Raw genomic sequence first — 21,474 nt, 5'->3', positions numbered from 1 at the left:
ATGTATAACATAACCTGCATTTAAGAATGTATTCCAATATCAAAAGACAAAGATCAACAAAGCACAACCGCTATTACTTTTGCACCAATCTAATATGCGCGAACCACTTTTTGTCATATATGTGATTGAACTGTAATCATTGCCATGAGTGAGGTTGAGTTTCCTGAAAGGAGTTTCTATATTTTACTCTTGATATTCGCATTACCATTTTTCAGGTGGAAACTTTGGACTCCTTCTCCTTTCTCTAACTAATCAGCCCTCTCATTCCTTTATTCTAAATCTTCCTTAGTTCGCCAATCATCCATTTGACCTTCATGGTTTCTTTCTTGTCCTGATTGTTCCTTTTTCCTAGTATCAAAGTACTGTGGATGTCATTATATCTTCCTAAATCTCTCTAAGTTCTCTTCTCTGAATTGACATTTCCTCTATGTTCAGTTTTTTTCATCTGTTAATATATCCTGTACTTTTCTTTTATGCTAGTGATTTTTCCTTTATATCTGATGATCCTTGGTATCTGTTTTTTTTAAATGAAGGACTGGGTGCAAATATGGTGTTCTTTCCTCTTCTGTTGTGTAAGTAACTCTATAATTAGCTATTTTGTCATCTGAGCAGAAAGCCTATCAAGAACTTTGCGTATGTGGCTAAAACACATTAACTGGCAGCTTATATTTAGGGTAAACAGGCAAACTAAATGAATTCACCTGTCAGGCTGTCAGACTAATTGCCAGAAAGAGAATAAGCAGATCAAGAGTATCCACTCTGAAGGTCTTCACTCTTTCCAGATGGTTTGTTCAATATTTTTTCTCAGAGACAGTACCACTTTTTTTTTTTTTTGTGGTTAATGCTCAGCAGTATTCATTTTATGTGGGATCTACATCCTGTTTGGCCCAAGTGTTTTACATATGAACCTTCGATGATTTCTCTTGGGTTATATTTTATTTCACCACCTTCCCAATATGCTGATTCAGTGTTCCCAACTCCCCTTGAGTTTTGTTGTCCAATAGATTCTATATCTCCTTCAGCCCACGGTCATGTTTTCAGACAGATGTTTCGAATCACTTTTCATCTTCTCTAAGTTTGTTGAAATCTCTGATCTGTTTTTTCAGTCTCACCAGTAACCTGTCCACACCGCTAATTCCAGTGGTCAGCTCTCTGTCCTTATCTTGCTTGACCTGTCAGTGGCATTTGACACATTTGATGGGTTGTTAACACATGGTTTCCAGGCCACCACATTTTCGGTCTCTTTCTCTTATCTTATTAGCCACTGCTCTTCATCCTTCTTTGCTATTCTTCCTCTTCTCTTCCATGTCTTCTTAGACTGCTCCACTGCAATCTGATCCTCTTTCATTCCCTGTATATATAATATATATTCACTTCCTTGACAATCTCATAACTAAAGAAAACCCACACGCCCAATGATTCTCAAATGTTAGTCTTCTGCCCAGACCTCTTTGCTGAATTCTAGACCAGCACAGTCTATACGAGAGCCTCCAGTCTCATGTGGAATACTCGAAATGTGTTTTGTGTGACTTAGAAACTAAATTTTTAATTTTCCTTTGTTTCCATTTAAATTTAAATAGCGACACATGGCCAGTAGCTGTCATTGCGCACAAGTTCAGACCTATATCTACTTTGATGTAAATCTTTATTATCTGACATCAGACAAATCAGGTGTTACAATATTAAGACTAGATTACCCATTTTAAATTAAGTACAAATAATGCTTTTAATATTAAAACTTTCCTGAATATATCATCCTGAAGATTTCATGATATTTCATCATGACGGTATAGATGTTATTAACAAGCAGTATTGATTAACTTCATAGAGAGTCCAGAAGTTTATTTTTCATATTTAAATTAGTACCACATATTCTAGTAGCACTTAGCCAAGAGGTCAGAAACACCTGAATTTAGATTCAGATTTTGTTTGAATCTAAACAAAAAAGATTTTGTTTGCTCCAGGAGCAAGTTATTTCATCTTAGTGACTCGTCATTTGAGAATAGAGGATAGGAAAGTGTTTACTGCAAGTGAAAGTTTTTAAATACCAACCTATGTTTGACTTACAATGCAGTAGAGTTATAGATAGTATCTTTATGACTATATCCAGAACTGTTTTAATCATTGAACTTTTTGATTTTTAACTTCCCACTAAACTTTTAGAAAGAGAAATCACTATGCTCTTACAATTAAATTTAGTGAATGTCTTAAGTTAAAATCCATGTTCTTTTAGTACATAAATATTTTTTTTTAGAGTACAACTTCTAGGCGTACTAATTAAGACATTTCCAAGACAAAAGGAGTTTTTATTACACAATCCTAAGGTAGGAGAAGTTGAAGGTTTCAGCTTCCCTATCAGAACATAATTCATATCATGGTGGAAATCATGAATGTTTTGTACTTTACTGCTGTGCCTCCAGGGAAAATTGATAGTATCAGTAACCAGTCTACTCAGAGTGAGGATTAGAGGAAGGATTACAAATTTATATTGGCTGCAGCAGGCAAGGTGGGAGGGCAGATTATAAAATGGCAAAATTATTTTTGACCAGGCCTAATTTATGGTCTGTTTCTTACAGTTTCAGAAAGACTACATTTAATACTGTTTAATATCAACCATAAGATACATTTTACTATTTTTATAATTTCATACTAAAATTGACAGTTTTTCCATTTTTAAGGTAGTTAGGCATACAAAAAATGTTGTGGGATATATTCCCGAGTATGTTCTTGCAAGGTTTTTTGTACCTTTTTTTTGTGATAATAAACTTAGTGCCTGGTCTTAAAGAAAATGAGTATTCTATAATTTCAAAGCCTTTCTTCATTTGCTAGATCTTCTGATTATTTTTAGTTTTTCAGCACTATATAAATATATCAAATGTTGACCATATCTCTGACAATGAAGAATAGTTTAGTTCATGTTTAAAGTAGAATAAATTTTACTCCATGTTAATCATGTATATGCATTCCTTTCCTTTATATATCTATACATTAGCATTTTCACATATTTCCCAACACTGTCCATTTCAGTCTTTATGTTCTGTTATTCTGTGAAAAGTTATGACTTTGAAAAATTTGTTATATTTTTATTGAGTGATCTTGCTTAGAGTAGGCACTACTTAGAATGAAGAAAGCAGCTCTTTATGTTTCCGTTCCCCTGATCATGGGAAAAAATGAAATACCATTTATATCATAAAAATGATAATTTTTATTTAAATTTCTACTTCCCAAAGTAACTGTTTTGTGATTTAAGTCTGTGACAAGAAATACTTTAGTTTTTAAACATTTTGGTTGTGTCTGCTGAAAGCCCTGGAAATTCAGAGAAGGAGGGTTATATAAATGAAATTTTCATTTACTCTTACTCAGTTAGGTTATACTTTTCTAAGTTGTACTCAGAATAGCCTAAGGCTTCTCATAGAGTAGCTAACTGCATGCTTTTGCATTTTGTGGTTTAGTCAGTTTGGTCTGGATAGTGAAGAGACTGTGATATCATAGAATTTACTGGCAATGTTTTCTGGAAATGAATATCCATCACTTATTGAAAATGTCAACTAACAGTGGAAATTAGGTTGAGGAATCAGACCTTCTGGTAATGATAGAGATATCTAGATAATGTTGATTTGTATTTTCCAGAATTTTAAACATGTGTTTTCAGGAAGCTTTTTCCTTGAGTAAAAAGTGAATGAAAATGTAAAGAATTACTGTTTTTTTTTTTTTTTTTTTTTTTTTTTTCTGCACATCTGAGAGCAAAGTTGATGACAAATATGGAAACTAAGAATTGACTAAGTGGAATGACTGGTCATTTTTTTAAAATAATTTAAGCGGTTTTTGCGATGTAAATGTTTGACAAGTAGAAAGAACATTTTTCTAATGCTCTAATTTCAGTCAATTTACTTTTTTTTCAACTTTCTTCTCTGAAAAAAATTCAAATTATAATAATAATATAATAAAATTGAGGGTGATTTTTGACTAGTGTCCATCTTTTCCTTTTTTTTTTTAAATCAAACCAGAAATACTATATTTTAGTAGAGTAGAAGCACTCTTAAAAAAGCTGTTACTGAGTTTAAAAAATAAAAACTTTTTTATACTTTATCAAAAATTAATTCATATAGTTTATCAGCCAGTGTTTATGGTGAGTTTACTATGTGTTAGGGACTATGCCAAGTCCTAAGGAAATGGAAGATGAAAGACTACCCTCAAAGTCCTCCCAGGCTAGTTGGGGAATATAGCAGGCAAAGAAATAGTTATAAGATATTGGAGAGATGATTTCAACAGGAGATAAGCATAAAACACTAAGGAAACACAGAGAAAGGAATCGGCTTGATTAAATGTATTAATTCTGTGTTGTCTTTACAGTATAGAACAATATTATCCATTTAAGACTGCTCTAAATGACAGCTTAGAGTTAGGAATCTGAATTTTGTTGCTGGCCTTTTATATGACTAATATGTCACAAGTCATGTCATAACCTTAATTGCTATGTTACTTCTTTCAAATGTGTCTCCCAGGATTATTCTGGGAATAAGTGAGCTAATACATAGAAAACCCTCCAGTTTCTTTTATATTAATGTGTATGAGTGACAGTATGTGTGTATGTGCTGTGTATATTTGCCCTTCTTTTGAAAGAAATCCCAGTCTTTCACATCTCAAAGCTATTAAATCTAACTAGGCAGGTTTTGGGGTGTTTTTTTTTTATCAATTTAGAATTAACAAAGTTTGGGAATTTTTGCGGAGGTGGTTTTGTTTTCCTTTTTTCTTCATTTTTCCTTTATTTTTGTAGTAATGTTATGAGACTTGATACTTAATGTCATCTCAGGCTTTTCAATCTGTATATTTTCAAGTGAAGATTTAATAAAGATTTGAAAATAAAACACTTTAATGTTAAAGGCAGTTATAAATGAACAGTATAGCAATTAGGCAAGTTAATGTACTTCTTAATATTCATTGGACTTTGAACAGGGAAAAAATTAATACAATATAATCATATTTTAAAAATGACTTCTCGTTGCTTTGAGTGGTCAAAAACATCTTCTACACCGTCATGCTTATGTTCAAAATTTTCTTATCTCTCCCAGAAATTTAAATTGTATCTTTTATGACTAGACCTGGGAAAATGAGTTCTCTCTTTCTTATATTCTCAATACCATACCACTGTAGTAGATGAAAATAGCTTTCCATTATTAAATCCTTTCTAATGTTAACTTTCTTCTTTTGTGTGTGTGCTTTGTTTTTTCAATTATAAGTGAAAGTGAAGTTGCTCAGTCGTGTCTGACTCTTTGCGACCCCGTGGACTGTAGCCCACCAAGCTCCTCTGTCCATGGGCTTCTCCAGGCAAGAGTACTGGAGTGGGTTGCCATTTCCTTCTCCAGGGGATCTTCCCAACCCAGGGATCGAACCTGGGTCTCCCGCATTGCAGGCAGACGCTTTAACCTCTGAGCCACCAGGGAAGGGTGTTTAATTCCTGTACATGCAAAAACTGAGAATGCAAGATTCGTTCATACATTCAGTAAGTACCCAGTGCGTACTTACTTTGTCCCAGGCACAGTTCTAAGTGTTAGGTGAATATATCAGTGAACCAAACAGATAATAATCCATGTGAGATAAGCTAGAAGAAACTATTGAAGAAACTAAGAACCATTAGGATGACTGTGAGATCAATAGCTTGGATATTTGCTGCCTCAAAAGACAATAAAGGAAACACTGAAAATACAAGCACGTGCAGAAAGCTTTTTTTTTATGTTAAATGTCTTTTTAAAAATTCCTCATTGCAGCAACAAATCTGAATAAAAAAGAAATAAACTGAATTATATGATTACCCTTCATCTTTTTGTAGCTGTACTTGTGATTTGCAAGAGACTACATAACATTGTTCAAATAATTAATAACAGTATTAAAGACAGATTATATTTTAATGATTAAATACCAGAATTGAAGTGTTTTGTGCTTGTCTCAATTTTGTTAGAAACTTACTTGACTGTCCTCAGATTGAATATCTAGAACATGTCACAAAAGATATGATTTGCACAGACTTCAGTCTGTTTCATCAGAAATTGGTGAAATACTAAAAATTCTGTTCAGTTCTTAAGTAGAAATAAGAACTGTGGGATTTTGAGGAGTGATTAGCTATCATAATTAAATTATTTGTGTATCAGTTTATGAGTCAGTTAAAGAAATACTAGCTTTATATATTCATTGGATCAGTAAATTTAATTTTTTGACTGATATTTGGAAATAAATAGCACAGATCACTTAGAGACTGGTATAGCCAGGAAATCTTCCCAGAGGGTATGAGATGGAACTGAAGCACAGAAAGACTGAATTATACCCACTGTTGGTGGTGGGACTGAAAACATGAGTCACATTGTCTGATTGATGTATTCTTCACCATATAGCTACTCACTTCTCCTTGCTTGCTTTATACTTTTTCACAAGCATTAATTTACTAGTCTCAGAATGTATGGACCTCTTTTACCCTACTTCCTAGTGTCTTAGGTGCTCATTCATGTTTACATACTTCTGGTGAGTGGCTTACTACCTGATTCCATGACTGACACAGGAAAGCCTACTAATTTGTGGTTTGAATATTCGCTGCTGTACCTCTGTCTGTGATGTACAGATATCCAAACATTGTGGATTCAAGGGCTGTAGGCGTTGATGTTTCTGAATTTGGAGAAGTTTTTCCATATAATAAATGAAAAATGCAATTTTCAAAGAATATTCTCTTTCTGAAATCTTTAAAATATGTAGAGGGCTTTCCATAGCATCCTGAAAAATCTGATATGAAATAAATATTAACATTTTACCATGTTAAATGAGGATAAGCCACTTTTAAAATTCACATTTATGATAAATTCCATTTTAGATGAATATTTAGAAAAATATGTGGAATATGGGATGCCTATACCTGTGGAGAATCTGTAGCCAGTTCTGCTGCAAGATGTTTTTGTAATTCTCATTTTCTCTATTCATGTATTCAGTCATTCAACACACGTTTATTGAAGATGAACTGTATGATGCAAGAAACTAAAACAAGTTTTATTAAGTATAGTGATGGAAATGCTGTGATAGAGGATTGCACAGGAATACTAAGGGAGGGAGACATGTCGGAGGGCATCTAAATCAGTAGTGGGGTGAGGAGAAGAAAATCACCTAGTGTTTCCTGGAGAGCACAATGCTTGCTCTGACTTGAAGGGATGTCCGAATGGCTTTGCAGGCTGGTTTGAGTTAAGCAGTTCTCTGGCAGTGTTGGATGTCATTGGAAAGTTCACGGAACAAATCAGGGAGTTGGATTAGAAAACTATTTCAATAATTCAAATGATGAGTGTCCAACAAGTAGTGAGATAGAGAGGAAGGGGCAGGCTTTATTTATATTTATTTGTATATATGTATATATACACATACACATAATGTGTGTACATATATCTATATGCACACACATATATATGTATGTATGTGTATGAAGTGAAGTGAAGTCGCTCAGTCATGTCCGACTCTTTGCGACCCCATGGGCTGTAGCCTACCAGGCTCCTCTGTCCATGGGATTTTCCAGGCAATAGTACTGGAGTGGATTGCCATTTCTTTCTCCAGGAGATCTTCCCGACCCAGGGATGGAACCTGGGTCTCCCGCATTGTAGACAGACGCTTTACCATCTGAGCCACCAGGGATATTTTATAATAAATTTTTAATAATAAAAATTTTTAATTAAATGTATGATAAAGTCAGTATTTTCTCCTCAGGTTTTATGAGGCAAGCCATTAAGTTTTAACAAGAACTCATTATTAGAATCGCCAACCTTTGTCCTATAAATATTTAATTATATTGCTTGAAAGTGAAAGTGAAAGTCATTCAGCCATATCTGACTGTTTGAGACCCCATGGACTGTAGTCCATGGAATTCTCCAGGCCAGAATACTGGAGTGGGCAGCCTTTCGGGGATCTTCCTAATCCAGGAATTGAACCCAGTTCTCCTGCATTGCAGATAGATTCTTTACCAGCTGAGCCACAAGGGAAGCCCTAAACCTTAGTTCTACATGTATTTAAAGGCTGTTGAAAATATATGGCAAATATAGAATTTTTTTAATTGAAGTATACTTGATTTACAGTGTTATGTTGCAAGTGTGCAAAGTAATCATTCAATATTTTTATAGATTATATTCCCTTTAAAGTCATTATAAAATATTGGCTATCTTCCCTGTGCTATACAGTATGTCTCTGAGTGAGTGTGAGTGGTAGTCACTCCCTTGTGTCTGACTCTTTGTGACCCCATTTGCTATATAGCCCACCAGGGTCCTCTGTCCATGAAATTCTCCAGGCAAGAATACTGGAGTGGGTTGCCATTTCCTTCTCCAACAATATATCTTTATAACTTATTAATTTTACACATAGTTTATACTTCTTCTTAATCCTCTCTCTTATCTTGCCTTCCCCTCTCTTCCCTCTCTCCACTGATAACCACTATTTTGTTCTCTATATCTGTGAATCTGTTTCCTATCTTTATATTCACTAGTTTGTTTTACATTTTAGATTCCACATTTAGGTGATATGATACAGTATTTGAGTTTCTCTGACTACCTTATTTATTAAGCATAATATCCTCCACATCCATCCATGGAAACTAACTTGTTTGTGGCTGGGTAATATTCCATTATACACACACACATATACATACACCACATCTTCTTTATCCATTCATCTGTTGATAGGTATTTGGGTGGCTTCCATACCTTGGCTAGTGTATATAATATTGCAGTAAATACGAGGGTGTGTGTATCTTTTTGAATTAGTGTTTTTGTTTTTTTCAGGTATATACGAGAGTGGATTTGCTGGATCATATGGTAGTTCTAATTTTAGTTTTCCGAGAAACCTCCATACTGTTTTCCATAGTGGCTGCACCAATTTACGTTCCCACCAACTATGTACTAGAGTTCCCTTTTTTCCATATCCTCACCAACATTTGTCCTTTGTGGTCTTTTTGATGATAGCCATTCTGACAAGTATGAGGTGGTATCAGATTGCAGTTTTGATTTGCATTTCTCTGATGATTGGTGAGATGGAGCATCTTTCCTTGTGTCTGTATGTCTTCTCTGGAGAAATTGTCTATTCAGGTCACCTGCCCACTTTTTAAATCAGGTTATTTGTTTTTTTGATATTGAGTTATATGTGCTGTTTATTATGTATATTATTTATTGGTCATATCATTTCCAAATATTTTTTCAGTAGATAATCTTCTCATTTTGTCAGTGGTTTTCTTGGCTATGTAAAACCTTTAAGTTTAATTAGGTTCCATCTATTTATTTTTGCTTTTGCATCCTTTTCCTTAGGAGAAGATGGGGAAAAAAATTTGCTTCAATTAATGTCAAAGAGTGTTCTACCTATGTTTTCTTCCTGGAGTTTTATGATTTCCAGTCTTTAATTTAGGTCTTTCATCTATTTTGAGCTTTTTTTTCTATCTGGTGTGAAGAAATGTTCTAACTTCATATTTTTTTACATTTAGCTTTCCAGTTACCCCAGTGTCACTCATTGAAGAGTCTGTCTTTTCTCCATTGTTTATTCTTGCCTCCTTTGACAGACCTGTCTGTTGTAGGTCAATTGATCATAAGTGTATGGGGTTTCTTCTGGGCTCTCTATTCTGTTCCATTGATCTATGTGTCTTTTTGCACTAGTACCATGCTGTTTTGATTATTGCAGCTTTGTAGTATAGTCTGAAATCAGGGTGTATGATACCTCTAACTTTATAAAGATTACTTTGGCTGTTCAGGATCTTTTGTATTTCCATCTAAATTTTAGGATTATCTTTTCTAGTTCTGTGTCATGGATATTTTGATGGGGATTGCTTTAAATCTGTAGGTTGCTTTTAGCAATATGGACATTTTAATAGTATTATTAGTTCTTCCAGTCCATCCATAGTATCTTTCCATTTCTTTGTATCATCTTGAGTTTTCTTTATCAGTGCTTTATAGTTTATAGTGTAGATCTTTTACTTCCTTGGTTAAGTTTATTCCTAGGTATTTCATTCATTGTGATGCAGTTTTAAATGTCATTATTTTCTTACTTTCTCTTTCTGATAGTTCATCGTTGTTGTTGTTGTTTAGTCACCAAGTCATGTCCAGCTCTTCACGACCTCATGGACTGCAGCACACCAGGCATCCCTGTCCCTCACCATCTCCTGGAGTTTGCCCAAGTTCATGTCCTTGAATTGGTGATGCCATCCAACCATCTCATCTTCTGTCACCTTCTTCTCCTTCTGCCTTCAATCTTTCCCATGAGGGTCTTTTCCAGTATGTCAGCTGTTCGCATCAGGTGGCCAAAGCATTGGAGCTTCAGCTTCAGCATCAGTCCTTCCAAAGAGTATTCAGGGTTGATTTCCTTTAAGAGTAACTGGTTTGATCTTGCTTTCCAAGGGAATCTCAAGAGTCTTCTCTAGCACCACAGTTTGAAAGCATCAATTCTTCAGTTGATTATTACAGTATCGAAAATCAACAGATTTCTGTATGTTAATCTTATATCCTGCAACTTTACTGAATTCATTTATTAGTTCTAATAGTTTTGGGTGGAGACTTTAGGATTTTCTGTTTATAAAATCATGTCATATACAAATGGTGACAGTTTTACTTCTTCCCTTCCAATTTGGATGCCTTTTATTTCTTTTCTTTTCTTTTCTTTTTTCTTTTTTGTTTGATTGCTGTACCTAAGACTTCCAATACAATGATAAATAGAAGTAGTAAGAGTGGGCATCCTTGTCTTGTTTCTGATTTTAGAGGGAAAGCTTTTAGCTCATCACCATTGAGTATAATGTTAGCTGTAGGTTTATCATAAATGGCCTTTATTATGTTGGAATATGTTCCCTCCCATGTGGCACAGTGGTAAGAATCCATCTGCCAATGCAGCAGACACAAGAGATGCAAGTTCAGTCCCTGCATCTGGAAAGATCCCTTGGAGTAGGAAATGGCAACCAACTCCAATATTCTTGCCTGAAAAATGCCATGGACAGAGAAGCCTGGTGGGCTACAGTCCACGGGGTTGCAGAGTCAGACATGACTGACCAACTGACCACACACACACACACAAATTTTGATGAGAGTTTTTATCATGAATGGTTGTTGAATTTTGTTTTTCTTTTTGCTATTCTGATCGGATGATTTGCATTGTTCTAGCTTTCAGATCATTTATGCATTCTTCTATATTACCTTGTCTGCCGTTAATTCTTTCTAGTATGTTTTTCATTTCAGTTATGGTACTCTTTAGTTCTGACTGGTTCTTTTTTATGATTTCTAGTTCTTTGTTAAAATTCTCACTTGTTCATCTATTCTTTCCCAATTTCAGTTAGTATTCTTATTACTAATAATTTGAACTCTTTTTCTGGTAAATTATCTGTTTCATTAGTTGTTCTTTCAGTTTTTTTTTTTTTTTATCTTGTTCATTCATTTGAAATAAAAACGTCTGTCCTATTTTGCTTAACTTTCTATGTCTGTATGAAATTATGTGAAACAGTTAACCATTACAGCCTTGAAGTCTTGAAGAGGTGTTCTTGGATGCGAGCATCCTGTGTACTGTGTTTGTGCCCACTGGCTTTGATGTTAGACTTGGATCTGAAAGGAGCAAGGGTTGTGCTCTGCCCTAGGGTATAGTAGCATCTGTCACCTTGGTGGGAACTGGGGCCAGAAATGCAGGGGCTAGAGCTAGAGTCATATGTGAGCATGGGCTTCTCCTTTGCTCAGTGGGCATCACCACCATATCAAGAGTGGGGATGGGTCCCAAGGTTATGGAACAGAAGCCCTAAGGGGCAGATCTGAGCTTATTCTATTTCAAGTACATTCTCCCCACTACTGGCAATGGCACCTTCTCCCTGGAAAAGAGCAGTGCTGGAGCAACGGGAGGCAAAGCAGACACCCACTGCCCCAGGCTCGGGCACACACCGGGATGGCCACGAGGCACCAGTCAGAGCTCCAGACCACGCCTGATCTGCTGCGTCACGAGTGTCAGCCGCGGTCGCCCGCACCTGTTCATGTGTGCGTCGGGTCCAGGCCAGCTCCCTCCTGCCCAAGAGACCATGGTCCTCAACATGAGCACCTCTGAAAGCTGCACCAGACAAAAGGGGCTGGAGCAGGCATCTGGGGTGGGCTGGGTCAAGCGCTGAGGCAGTTGTGAGCCCTGGGCGGTTTCAGTCGGTTCCTCTGTCTTTTTCAGGGAGTAAACACACATGCGCATACTCTTCTTGAGTGAAGCCTCAATTTCTTACAGTCCTCCTGTGAGTCCCACTGGTTTTCAAACCCCGCTAAGGGGATTCATCTTCCTGATTTTGAACCTAGAGGTAGGGTGCCCAATACATGGTTCAAACCTCTTACTTCCCAGGGAGGATCTTTGAGTCACTGACATCCCCCTCCTCTCCTGTGTCCCCTCCTTGGGGCACAGGTTCCAACCTGACTGCTTCTCCTCCCTTCCTCTGCGAATCTGTGTGATCTTTCTTTACAGGCTTGGGTGTAGATGAGGCTTTCCCCCAGTCTCTGGTTTTCTTTCAATGAGAATACTCCACGTGTAGATGTTTTTTTGAGGTGTTCATTGGCAGAGGTGAACTCAGCATCCTTCTACTCTGCCAGGTTGATCTCCTTCTGGCTTGGATATTTTAAACATTAAACTCGAAATAATCATCCTGAATATATACAATTATGTTTAGTGTTCAGTATGCCAGGTACAGTTTGAAGTATGTTTTATATTAATTAGCTAGTTGAATCCTCCCATCAGCCAGTGAACTTCCCGTGTACTGAACGAGGAAATGGAGGCATAGAGTGGATAAATAACTTGCCCGGTTATCAGATATATCACATATCTGATCATTGCAAGAGCCAGTCTTTCTCTGAATTACAGAATAGCTCCAGAGTCAGAATGTATTATACTAATAAATTGTCCTTTAGAATGTATTTTTTTCCTTATTGTAAAGGAACAAAATCTAATAGTAGAGAATTATAAGAAACTCATATCTCTGAATGGGACAGTGATTTTCCCAGAAAGTTATTATTTTTAATAAACATAGTAGATTTATTGAGTGGAGCTATCAACATGTAAAATATAGTACATTCACACATTAATTCTGAAGTTTTCTCTCATTTTTAGGAAGGTATTGTAATCAATCCAGAGTGAGTGTTTTGTTCTTTTGTTGGCTCTTTGTTTTAAATAATTCCAAGAAGTTTTTTCAGTAAAAATTTTAAGCCTGTTTACTCTGCTTATATGGAATATTTTATAATTTTCAAAACCATTGAAAACTTGCTTGCCTACCTAAAGTCTATTAAGAGCCTACAGTCCTTTCTCAAACTTCATTTTGAAATATTTTAAAACCACAGAAAGGTGGAAAAAAATAGGTAAAATGAAACTTGATTTGCATCTTCTGTTTTAAAACCTCATTCATATATCTGCCAAAAAGAAGGGTATTATTTTAAATAACCATAGTTTCATCATCTGGAGAAGGCAATGGCAGCCCACTCCAGTACTCTTGCCTGGGAAACCCCATGGACAGAGGAGCCTGGTAGGCTGCAGTCCATGGGGTCGCTATGAGTCAGACACAACTGAGCGACTTCACTTTCACTTTTCACTGTCATACACTGGAAAAGGAAATAGCAACCCACTCCAGTATTCTTGCCTGGAGAATCCCAGGGACTGGTGGGCTGCCGTCTATGGGGTCACACAGAGTCGGATACAACTGACATGATTTAGCAGCAGTTTCATCATCACATCTAGGAAAATAATATCATTTAATAAGCAGTTCATATTCAGATTTTCCTAATTATGCCTAAGATGTCTTAAGTAATTTTTAAAATTTACTTACCTATTTCATATAACATCTAGTCCAGATTAGCACTTACATTGGTCATTATTTCATTATAGTCTTATTTAATCTCAGTTCATCTAGAACTTCTTTTTGTTTCTTTGTTTTTCATTTTAACTTTTCAAAGAATCTACCTGAGCCAGTTATCCTGTAGAATGTCCACCATTTTGATTTTGTCTTGATTAAGTCCAGGCGATACCTTTTTTGACAAGAATATGGTGAGTGACATGCCTTCTTACATCATGTCAGGTGGCATTAATGTCAGATTGTCCTACTATTGTGCTGCTGTATTTAGGCTTGCATCTTTTTCTGAATATTTTAGTATATCCTGATAGTCTATGTGTCTATTCATGTGTCTTCCCCACATTGCTTTAATTACGGAGGCTTTTTATAATATATATTGATAGTATTTTTTTTTTCAATCATTGCTCTCCCCACCCCCAGATTTTTCTAGCTATTCTTGTGTGTTCTTCTATATTTTTATTTTATTTATTCATCTTGGCCTCACACCTCTGCATGCAGGATCTTAGTTCCTGGCCAGGGATCAAATCTGTGTCCCCTGCCGTGGAAGTGCAGAGCCCTAACCACTGGACCATCAGGGAATTCCCTATTCTGCGTGAATTTTAGAATCAGCTTGTCTAGTGCTAGGGTAAAAACTTTTTTACTGAAATCACCTTAAATTCATGTGCTGTTACATTGTCTTAGAACAAGGGATGTCTTTCCATTTAAGACTACATTTATGTATTTTAGAACTCCTCTAACATTTTCTTCGTACTATTTTCTCTGGAGAAGGAAATGGCACCCCACTCCAGTATTCTTGCCTGGAGAATCCCATGGACGGAGAAGCCTGGTGGGCTACAGTCCACGGGGTCGCAAAGAGTTGGACATGACTGAGCGACTCCACTTTCACTTTTTTGGCATTTATTCTGATGTTTTCTCTGTTATGATAATCTTGTAAATGGGATATTCTTTTTCATTGTATCTTCTAATTGGTTGTTTGAATATATAAAGAGTATTGATTTTGTATATTAAATTGTATACCGTGCTGACTTTCCGCTTTATTAGTTCTGTTACTGGCTCTGTTTTAGCATTGGTTCTTTTGGACTTTTTGGGTATGAATTGTATCATCTGAGTAACAGTTTTACTTCTTTTCCACTTCTTGAGAAGGGCCTGCAGTTTTCATATGGACATCTTTATATTTGGCAAGAAAGATCTTTGCCTTTTTAAACTGGTGTATTTTACTGGAATATAATAAATTGTATTTCATTTTCTCCTAGCCATAGATAATCAAAGCATAATTCTCCCTCTGCCCTACGTAGAGTTTAATGGCAATTTCCATAATTCAGTTAGGATGATAGTTCTAGCAAAAAAAAAACAACTCTTTAGAAGACTTCATAGAAGGGAAGGAGAGGTTCTCCTGTCCTCAGTGTGGTGTCTTGTGCTTGATGGGTTGCCCATAATCATTTGGTGATGATACATAAGATTGCTGGAAATATGTTCTGACTTTAGAATTTGATGTTTATTCCTGCCTGCTTTGTTTTTGCAATAAATCCAGTCATATTTTTCCTTCTTTCCTTTGATCATGGTCCTGACTAGAAGGTTGATAGAGTCTAAGGAAACTCAAGAATATATAATTCTGCTATTGGAATCAGTCAAGTACGACTGGTGTGAAATGTCATGTCCTGATTTTCCACAAAGTAAAATACCTAAAGCATCTCTAGAAGCATAAAATTTCTTTATTATCTTTCTAGGGTATATTAATGTCTGGAAAATCAGGAAAAATTTTAAGTGATACTTTTCAGTTTTAGTAGGTAAGGAAGTAGTTAATTAACCTTTTTAAAAAGAGTTCTAGAACATCAATTCAAACATTCTGATGATGACTAATGTACACAGTTAACACTGCATTGTAGAATTTTAAGCCGGTGGCATAGCTTAATTCATTCGGTTAACATTTAAGTTAACTCTTGAGGACCTTCTGTGTTTCAAGCAGTTGGACCAGGCCTAATGGATAGAAAAATGAATTAAATCAGATCCTGACCACAGGGTCTAGACAAACACACAAATGGATCTGGAGGGTGTGTGACTTAAATACCTGGGTTTCAGCAATTGTACTGCTGCTCCTTGTTTTTGTACCCCATCTTCAGATTTGCTCTCTGAAAACAGCTGTTTCTTCTCTTTAAAATGGGGTTATCTTTGTTGTTTATTAGTTAACTTTGTTAAAATTCTTAATAGTTGTCAAGTTTTGTTTTGTTTTGGTTTTAATTTAAGGGATTCTCTAAGTTTCCCATTGTTATCAGTGGCACTCTTGGTTGACTTGCCTGGTGGCTCGGATGGTAAAGAATTTGCCTGCAAGGCAGGAGACCTTGATTCAACCCCTGGGTTGAGAAGATCCTCTGGACAAGGAAATGGCTACCCACTCTAGTATTTGGCTACCCACTCCAGTATTCTTGCCTGAAGAATTCCACGGACAGAGGAGCCTGGAAGGCTACAGCCCATGGGGTCGCAAAGAGTTGCTCAGATGACTAAGCGACTTTTACCTTCACCAGTTGTGTAGGGTTATTTGCTGCTTCCTTGGTACCTCAGCTAGTGAAGAATCCCCCTGCAATGCAGGAGACCCTGGTTCGATTCCTGGGTCAGGAAGATCCCTTGGAGAAGGGAAAGGCTACCCATTCCAGTAATCTGGCCTGTAGAATTCCATGGACTGTATAGTCCATGGGGTTGCAAAGAGTCAGACATGACTGAGCGATTTTCACTTTCAGTTCAGTTCAGTCACTCAGTGGTGTCCAACTCTTTGTGACCCCATGAACTGCAGCACGCCAGGCCTCTCTGTCCATCACCAACTCCCAGAGTTTATTCAAACTCATGTCCATTGAGTCAGTGATGCCATGCAACCATCTCATCCTCTGTCATCCCCTTCTCCTCCTGCCTTCAATCTTTCCCAGCATCAGGGTCTTTTCAAATGAGTCAGTTCTTTGCATCAGGTGGCCAAAGAATTAGATTAGCGTTTCAGCTTCAACATCAGTCCTTCCAGGGAATATTCAGTACTGATTTCCTTTAGGATGGACTGGTTGGATCGCCTTGCAGTCCAAGGGACTCTCAAGAGTCTTCTCTAAAACCACAGGTTCAAAAGCATCAATTGTTCAGCACTCAGCTTTCTTTATAGTCCAACTTTCACATCCATACATGATTACTGGAAAAACCATGGCCTTGACTAGCAGACCTTTCTTGGCAAAGTAAAGTCTCTGCTTTTTTATATCCTGTCTAGGTTGGTCATAACTTTTCTTCCAAGGACCAAACGTCTTTTAATTTCTTGGCTGCATTCACCATCTGCAGTGATTTTGGAGCCCCCCCAAAAATAAAGTCAGCCCCCGTTTCCACTGTTTCCCCATCTATTTGCCATGAAGTGATGGGACCGGATGCTATGATCAAAGTTACTGAAACTCCTTACCAGAGTTAGTTTTCTCTGCAGGCTCATGACTGTGGTCCCACCTGTACTGCTGGATGTCTGAGCTATAGCATAACAGTGAAAGGGAACCTGTGCCACTGTTGCTGCTCTACTGAAGCACAGGAGTAAGCGCCTCCTCTCAAGTCTCATCAGTGGCAGATTCAGCCATCTCCCAGTAATTGGCCCTGGAAGCACATTCCTCCAGGTGGATGGAGCCCTTGGTACATTTGGCCCCCTTTGAGGACCATTGTGGTCCATAGGATCTGCCAGACCCTAGGTGTACTACCAACATTAAACTGACAAAATAGCCAGTTACCCAGAGAAAAAGGGGGCAACGGAGGATGAGATGGTTCAAGGGCATCACCAACTCAATGGACATGAATTTGAGCAATCTCCAGAAGATAATGAAAGACAGGGAAGCCTGGGGTGCTGCAGTCCGTGGGGTCACAAATAATCAGGCACAATTTAATGACAGAACAGCAACAGAGGATTTATAGCTTCTGCTGGCTGAAAGACCTCAGTGAACTCTGGAAATCCCATTTTCTGCCCACATCTTGAGAAGAGGCCTGTTTTCTGTGCACAGGTCTTTGCTCAGCACCAAAGAGGATGCAGTCCTCCCATCCCACCCCCCTGCCTGATCTGTAGGCTGTAAGATCCCAGAAAATAAACTTCATTCTCTGAGATAATGTCCAGGTTGTGCCATTCCTTGTGCCTTAGTCTTTGTAGGCCTCTGGAAAGGAACTAAACATGATTTCAGATTTTAAAAGCATTAATTAAAGTGAAAAAGAAAATGCTCACCTAGAAGATTAAGTGGAATGATCTTCAAAAGATAAAAATTAAGAAGGTAAAAATAAAATGAGGTAAAGAATTAAATAAAATAAAGTTTCCCAGAGCAGAGGAATGATAAGATTCTGCAGATTAAAGGCCTTATCAAGTCCCCAAAAAGATTAATTATAACAAAGACATGCTTAGACACACCCTAGTGAAAGTAGTTAGTCTTTTTCTTCAGGCCTTCAGCTGGCTTGATGAAGCCCAGTCACATTGTAGAGGGCAATCTACATTATGCAAGGTCTGCTAATTTAAATGTTGATTCCATCCAAGAAATACTTTCACAGAAACATCTGGAATGTATGACCAGATGAAAGTGAAATAAAATATAAATATAGATATTTTAGGTAAAATTTACTTAAAATAGCAAACTATTTGGGATTGTTTTTCTTTAAGCTTATTCCTTTCTGTATATTCTCTGTTGAAAGCTTGAACAAACATGTATGATTTATTTCCAAGTGATATAATTTTTGTAGGCAATCTAAATTGAAAACTAAGCTTATGTCTATAGATAATCCATTTTAAAATTCTAGTTTTCAACACATTCTTGTCCTGAAGTTGAAACTGTAAAATATGCATTTTTTTCTTTGTACTTTCATAAGCTAAGGATGTAGATTTTAGGGGGTTTTAGTTTTTTTATTTTTTCCATCACTTTGAAATTACTTTCTAATTGGATAAGAAGTTTAAAATCAGTAATCAGCCAAGGCCCGTTTTATGGCAGTCAGATTATAGTAGTGAGAACACATATGTAAGATGTTGCTAATTCCTGAACCCTGTGGTATGACCACTCTCATTTAAAAGCCAGAGTGTCGTGCCAGACTGTTCTTAGTGGTTGCAGCTAGAGAGGATTGTGAGAATGTGGGGGCTGGAGAGATGAGGATTTCACCATTAGTTCTGTATACTTCAGTGTCATTAAAGTCTACAGTAAGAGTCAGCATTATTTGAATATTTTCAAATATGTTTCACTTGGGTTTTTAAATTGTTTATTCAAGGCCAGTGTTATCTATAAATAAAAATGTCTTTCCATCAAAATTACTTTAAAGACACAATTATTAATACATTTAAGAGAGAGCTGTTAATTTGCTATCTAGTGTTTCTTCAAAGAAGGACACCTGTTTTACTAGACTCTTAAGGTCAGAAATCATAATTTATCCTTTATAATCTTATCTTTTTTATTTTTTATATGGTTTTTTAAAAATCGGAACATAATTGCTTTAAATATCATGTTAGTTTCTGCTGTACAACATCTTGAATCAGCCACATGTGTACATATATCCCCTCGCTCCCACCCTCCCATTCTACCCCTCTAGGTCATCACAGAGCACTGAGCTGAGCTCCCTGTTATAATTTATCTTTTATCACTGAGTTCCAAATAGCCACTTAAAACTGTAACAAGTATTAGTTGAGTGAATAGAGTATAATAGTTTATACTTCACTGGCTAACAGTAGGTATTAAAAATATTTTTTAAATGAAACAAATTATTTTTTAAATCATGTTTAAATCACTTTTTTCATTTTGAACATACTCTTGCAAAAGTGATCAAAAGCTATTTCTTTGTGTTCATCTCACTTATTTATTGTCCTTTAAGAAAAATGAGTTGAAGGCCTACAGATGAGAGTATCTAGTGTTTTGTTTCAGCTAGGAATTGTGCTATTTGCTATTGACAGTACCTTGCAATTCTCACTTCTAAGCGGCTCTGCATGACAGCTTTTAGCATTATATAAATAAACTATTAAATTCCTCTCATGTTGGTTTGCTGACTGACAGAAATTGAAAAGTAAATGAGAACCACACCTGTGTTCATTTTAAACTTGACCTTGACTTTGAACCAGTATCTTTACAGATGAGATGCAGTATGTTACATCCTTAGAAGATGTTTATTACAAAGGAAGGTAGTAGAGGACAGTGGGAACAAAAAGATAAACCTATGCATGATAAAATGATTTTTCTCAAGGTTAGCAGTCTATATTGTCATTTTAAAGGAGAGAATGAAGGGAACTTTTTTTCTTCAAGTACCTCTGTGGTGATTGAATAAGTAGCTGACTATCATAGTAGGAAGTCAGATGATCAAAGGGAAATTTGAATAGATTTATTTATTCTTTTTGAGAAAATAAGAAAGTGATTCTTTTCATAGACTTTTCATATTTCTCTATGAAAACTTGATGACCTCAAGACAGAAGCAAAACTTTGATCTAAGAAGTGCAGCAGAGGAAGATAATGGTATAATTTTTGAGCTGAGAACAGTAAGGACACATCTTGTGCTATTGCTGTGTGACAGCTGAATGGGGGGAAATTGGCTTTGCTCTCCTTAAGTCAGGTCTCTTAGTTAACTAAACTCTCCAACTGTTTCTGACCAGAGAATTCATGATGCCACTTTAAAGGATTCTGCCACCCAAATGAGGTTTTTTCCTTGTAAGCTGTAGGAGTTATGTCTTGCTGACATAAATGTTTTTAAAATAAAATGTTTAGGTATAATAAGCAAATATTCACAATCTTTTCATTTCACAGGGATTATGAGCATAGAAAGAAAGCCTTGTAATCACCATGCAGATACAGCACCAACGGTAAGGCAATCTATTTCTACATTGCTAAAACTGTTAAGAAGGCACGAAATGATACTGGTGGTAGTGACACAAAATGTCATTGTAGAAAACTCTTGTAACCTACCTTTTGCCAAGAGTTCTATCCCTTTAAAAATTAACCTTAATGAAGAAAAACTACCAATTTTTGCTAAGATACAGGAAAGTAAGATGCTCTATCAATTTTATAAGTACTTATTTATATTAGTGTTATGAATAGAATGGTTTTTAATTTAAGAAGCTTTATACTTTTGATAAAGTACTTATCTTTATCTTTATGCAAATTGATTTACACCCTTGTGAAAATGAGCATTATTTTGTGCACTAGCATCATGATTTTTAGAGTGAATGTTTTGTAATAGTGAAAGTAGGCCATTATGCTTCATTTCTCCTGTAGATTACTATGCTTTATTACTATAGAAGTGAAATCTAATCTTTTACCCCTCTTCTATTATGACCAGACAACAAAAGACGTTTGATAATTATGGTGTCTATTTACTATATTAAAAAGAATTATAGAAGATAGTATTGAAGAAAGACAATTAAATTTCCCTTTTCATCTCTGTACATAGTATTTGTATGTATGAAATATACTTCAGTTGCTGGTTCCCACTTCAAAGATTTATATAAAATAGACTAGAGTGTATCTCTTACTAAACATATTATTGTTTCTTATCCTTTCGATAAAATAAATCTTTCAAGTACTCCATACAATTCAGCATTTCCTATTGTGAGGAAAGCTTTACTAAAATACCATTTTTAAGAAAATAAGAAAGTATTAAGCTGTATTTGAATTTTATTGATA

The 21,474-nt window shown here is 36.2% G+C and overlaps 1 protein-coding gene and 1 non-coding gene across 9 annotated transcripts in view; one reads left to right on the top strand and one right to left on the bottom strand.

The window, feature by feature from the left end:
* AHI1 (Abelson helper integration site 1) overlaps window positions 1-21,474 on the top strand; it is a 214,198-nt gene that overhangs the window by 117,334 nt on the left and 75,390 nt on the right. For all 8 annotated transcript variants that reach the window (XR_005720912.1, XM_040239286.1, XM_040239287.1 and 5 more), the window contains one exon: window positions 20,599-20,654. Coding sequence is in view for 7 of the 8 variants with exons in the window: in XM_040239286.1 (XP_040095220.1) it covers window positions 20,599-20,654 (56 nt within the window). In the remaining variant the exon portion in view is untranslated. The remainder of the gene's footprint in view (window positions 1-20,598; window positions 20,655-21,474) is intronic.
* On the bottom strand, window positions 5,373-5,444 carry TRNAC-GCA. The gene has a single exon. It is a non-coding gene; the product is annotated as a tRNA-Cys (tRNA).

Source organism: Oryx dammah, unplaced genomic scaffold (genome assembly GCF_014754425.2).
Source record: "Oryx dammah isolate SB20612 unplaced genomic scaffold, SCBI_Odam_1.1 HiC_scaffold_4, whole genome shotgun sequence".
NCBI lineage: Eukaryota > Metazoa > Chordata > Mammalia > Artiodactyla > Bovidae > Oryx > Oryx dammah.
This window is presented reverse-complemented; position numbering and strand designations above follow the sequence as displayed.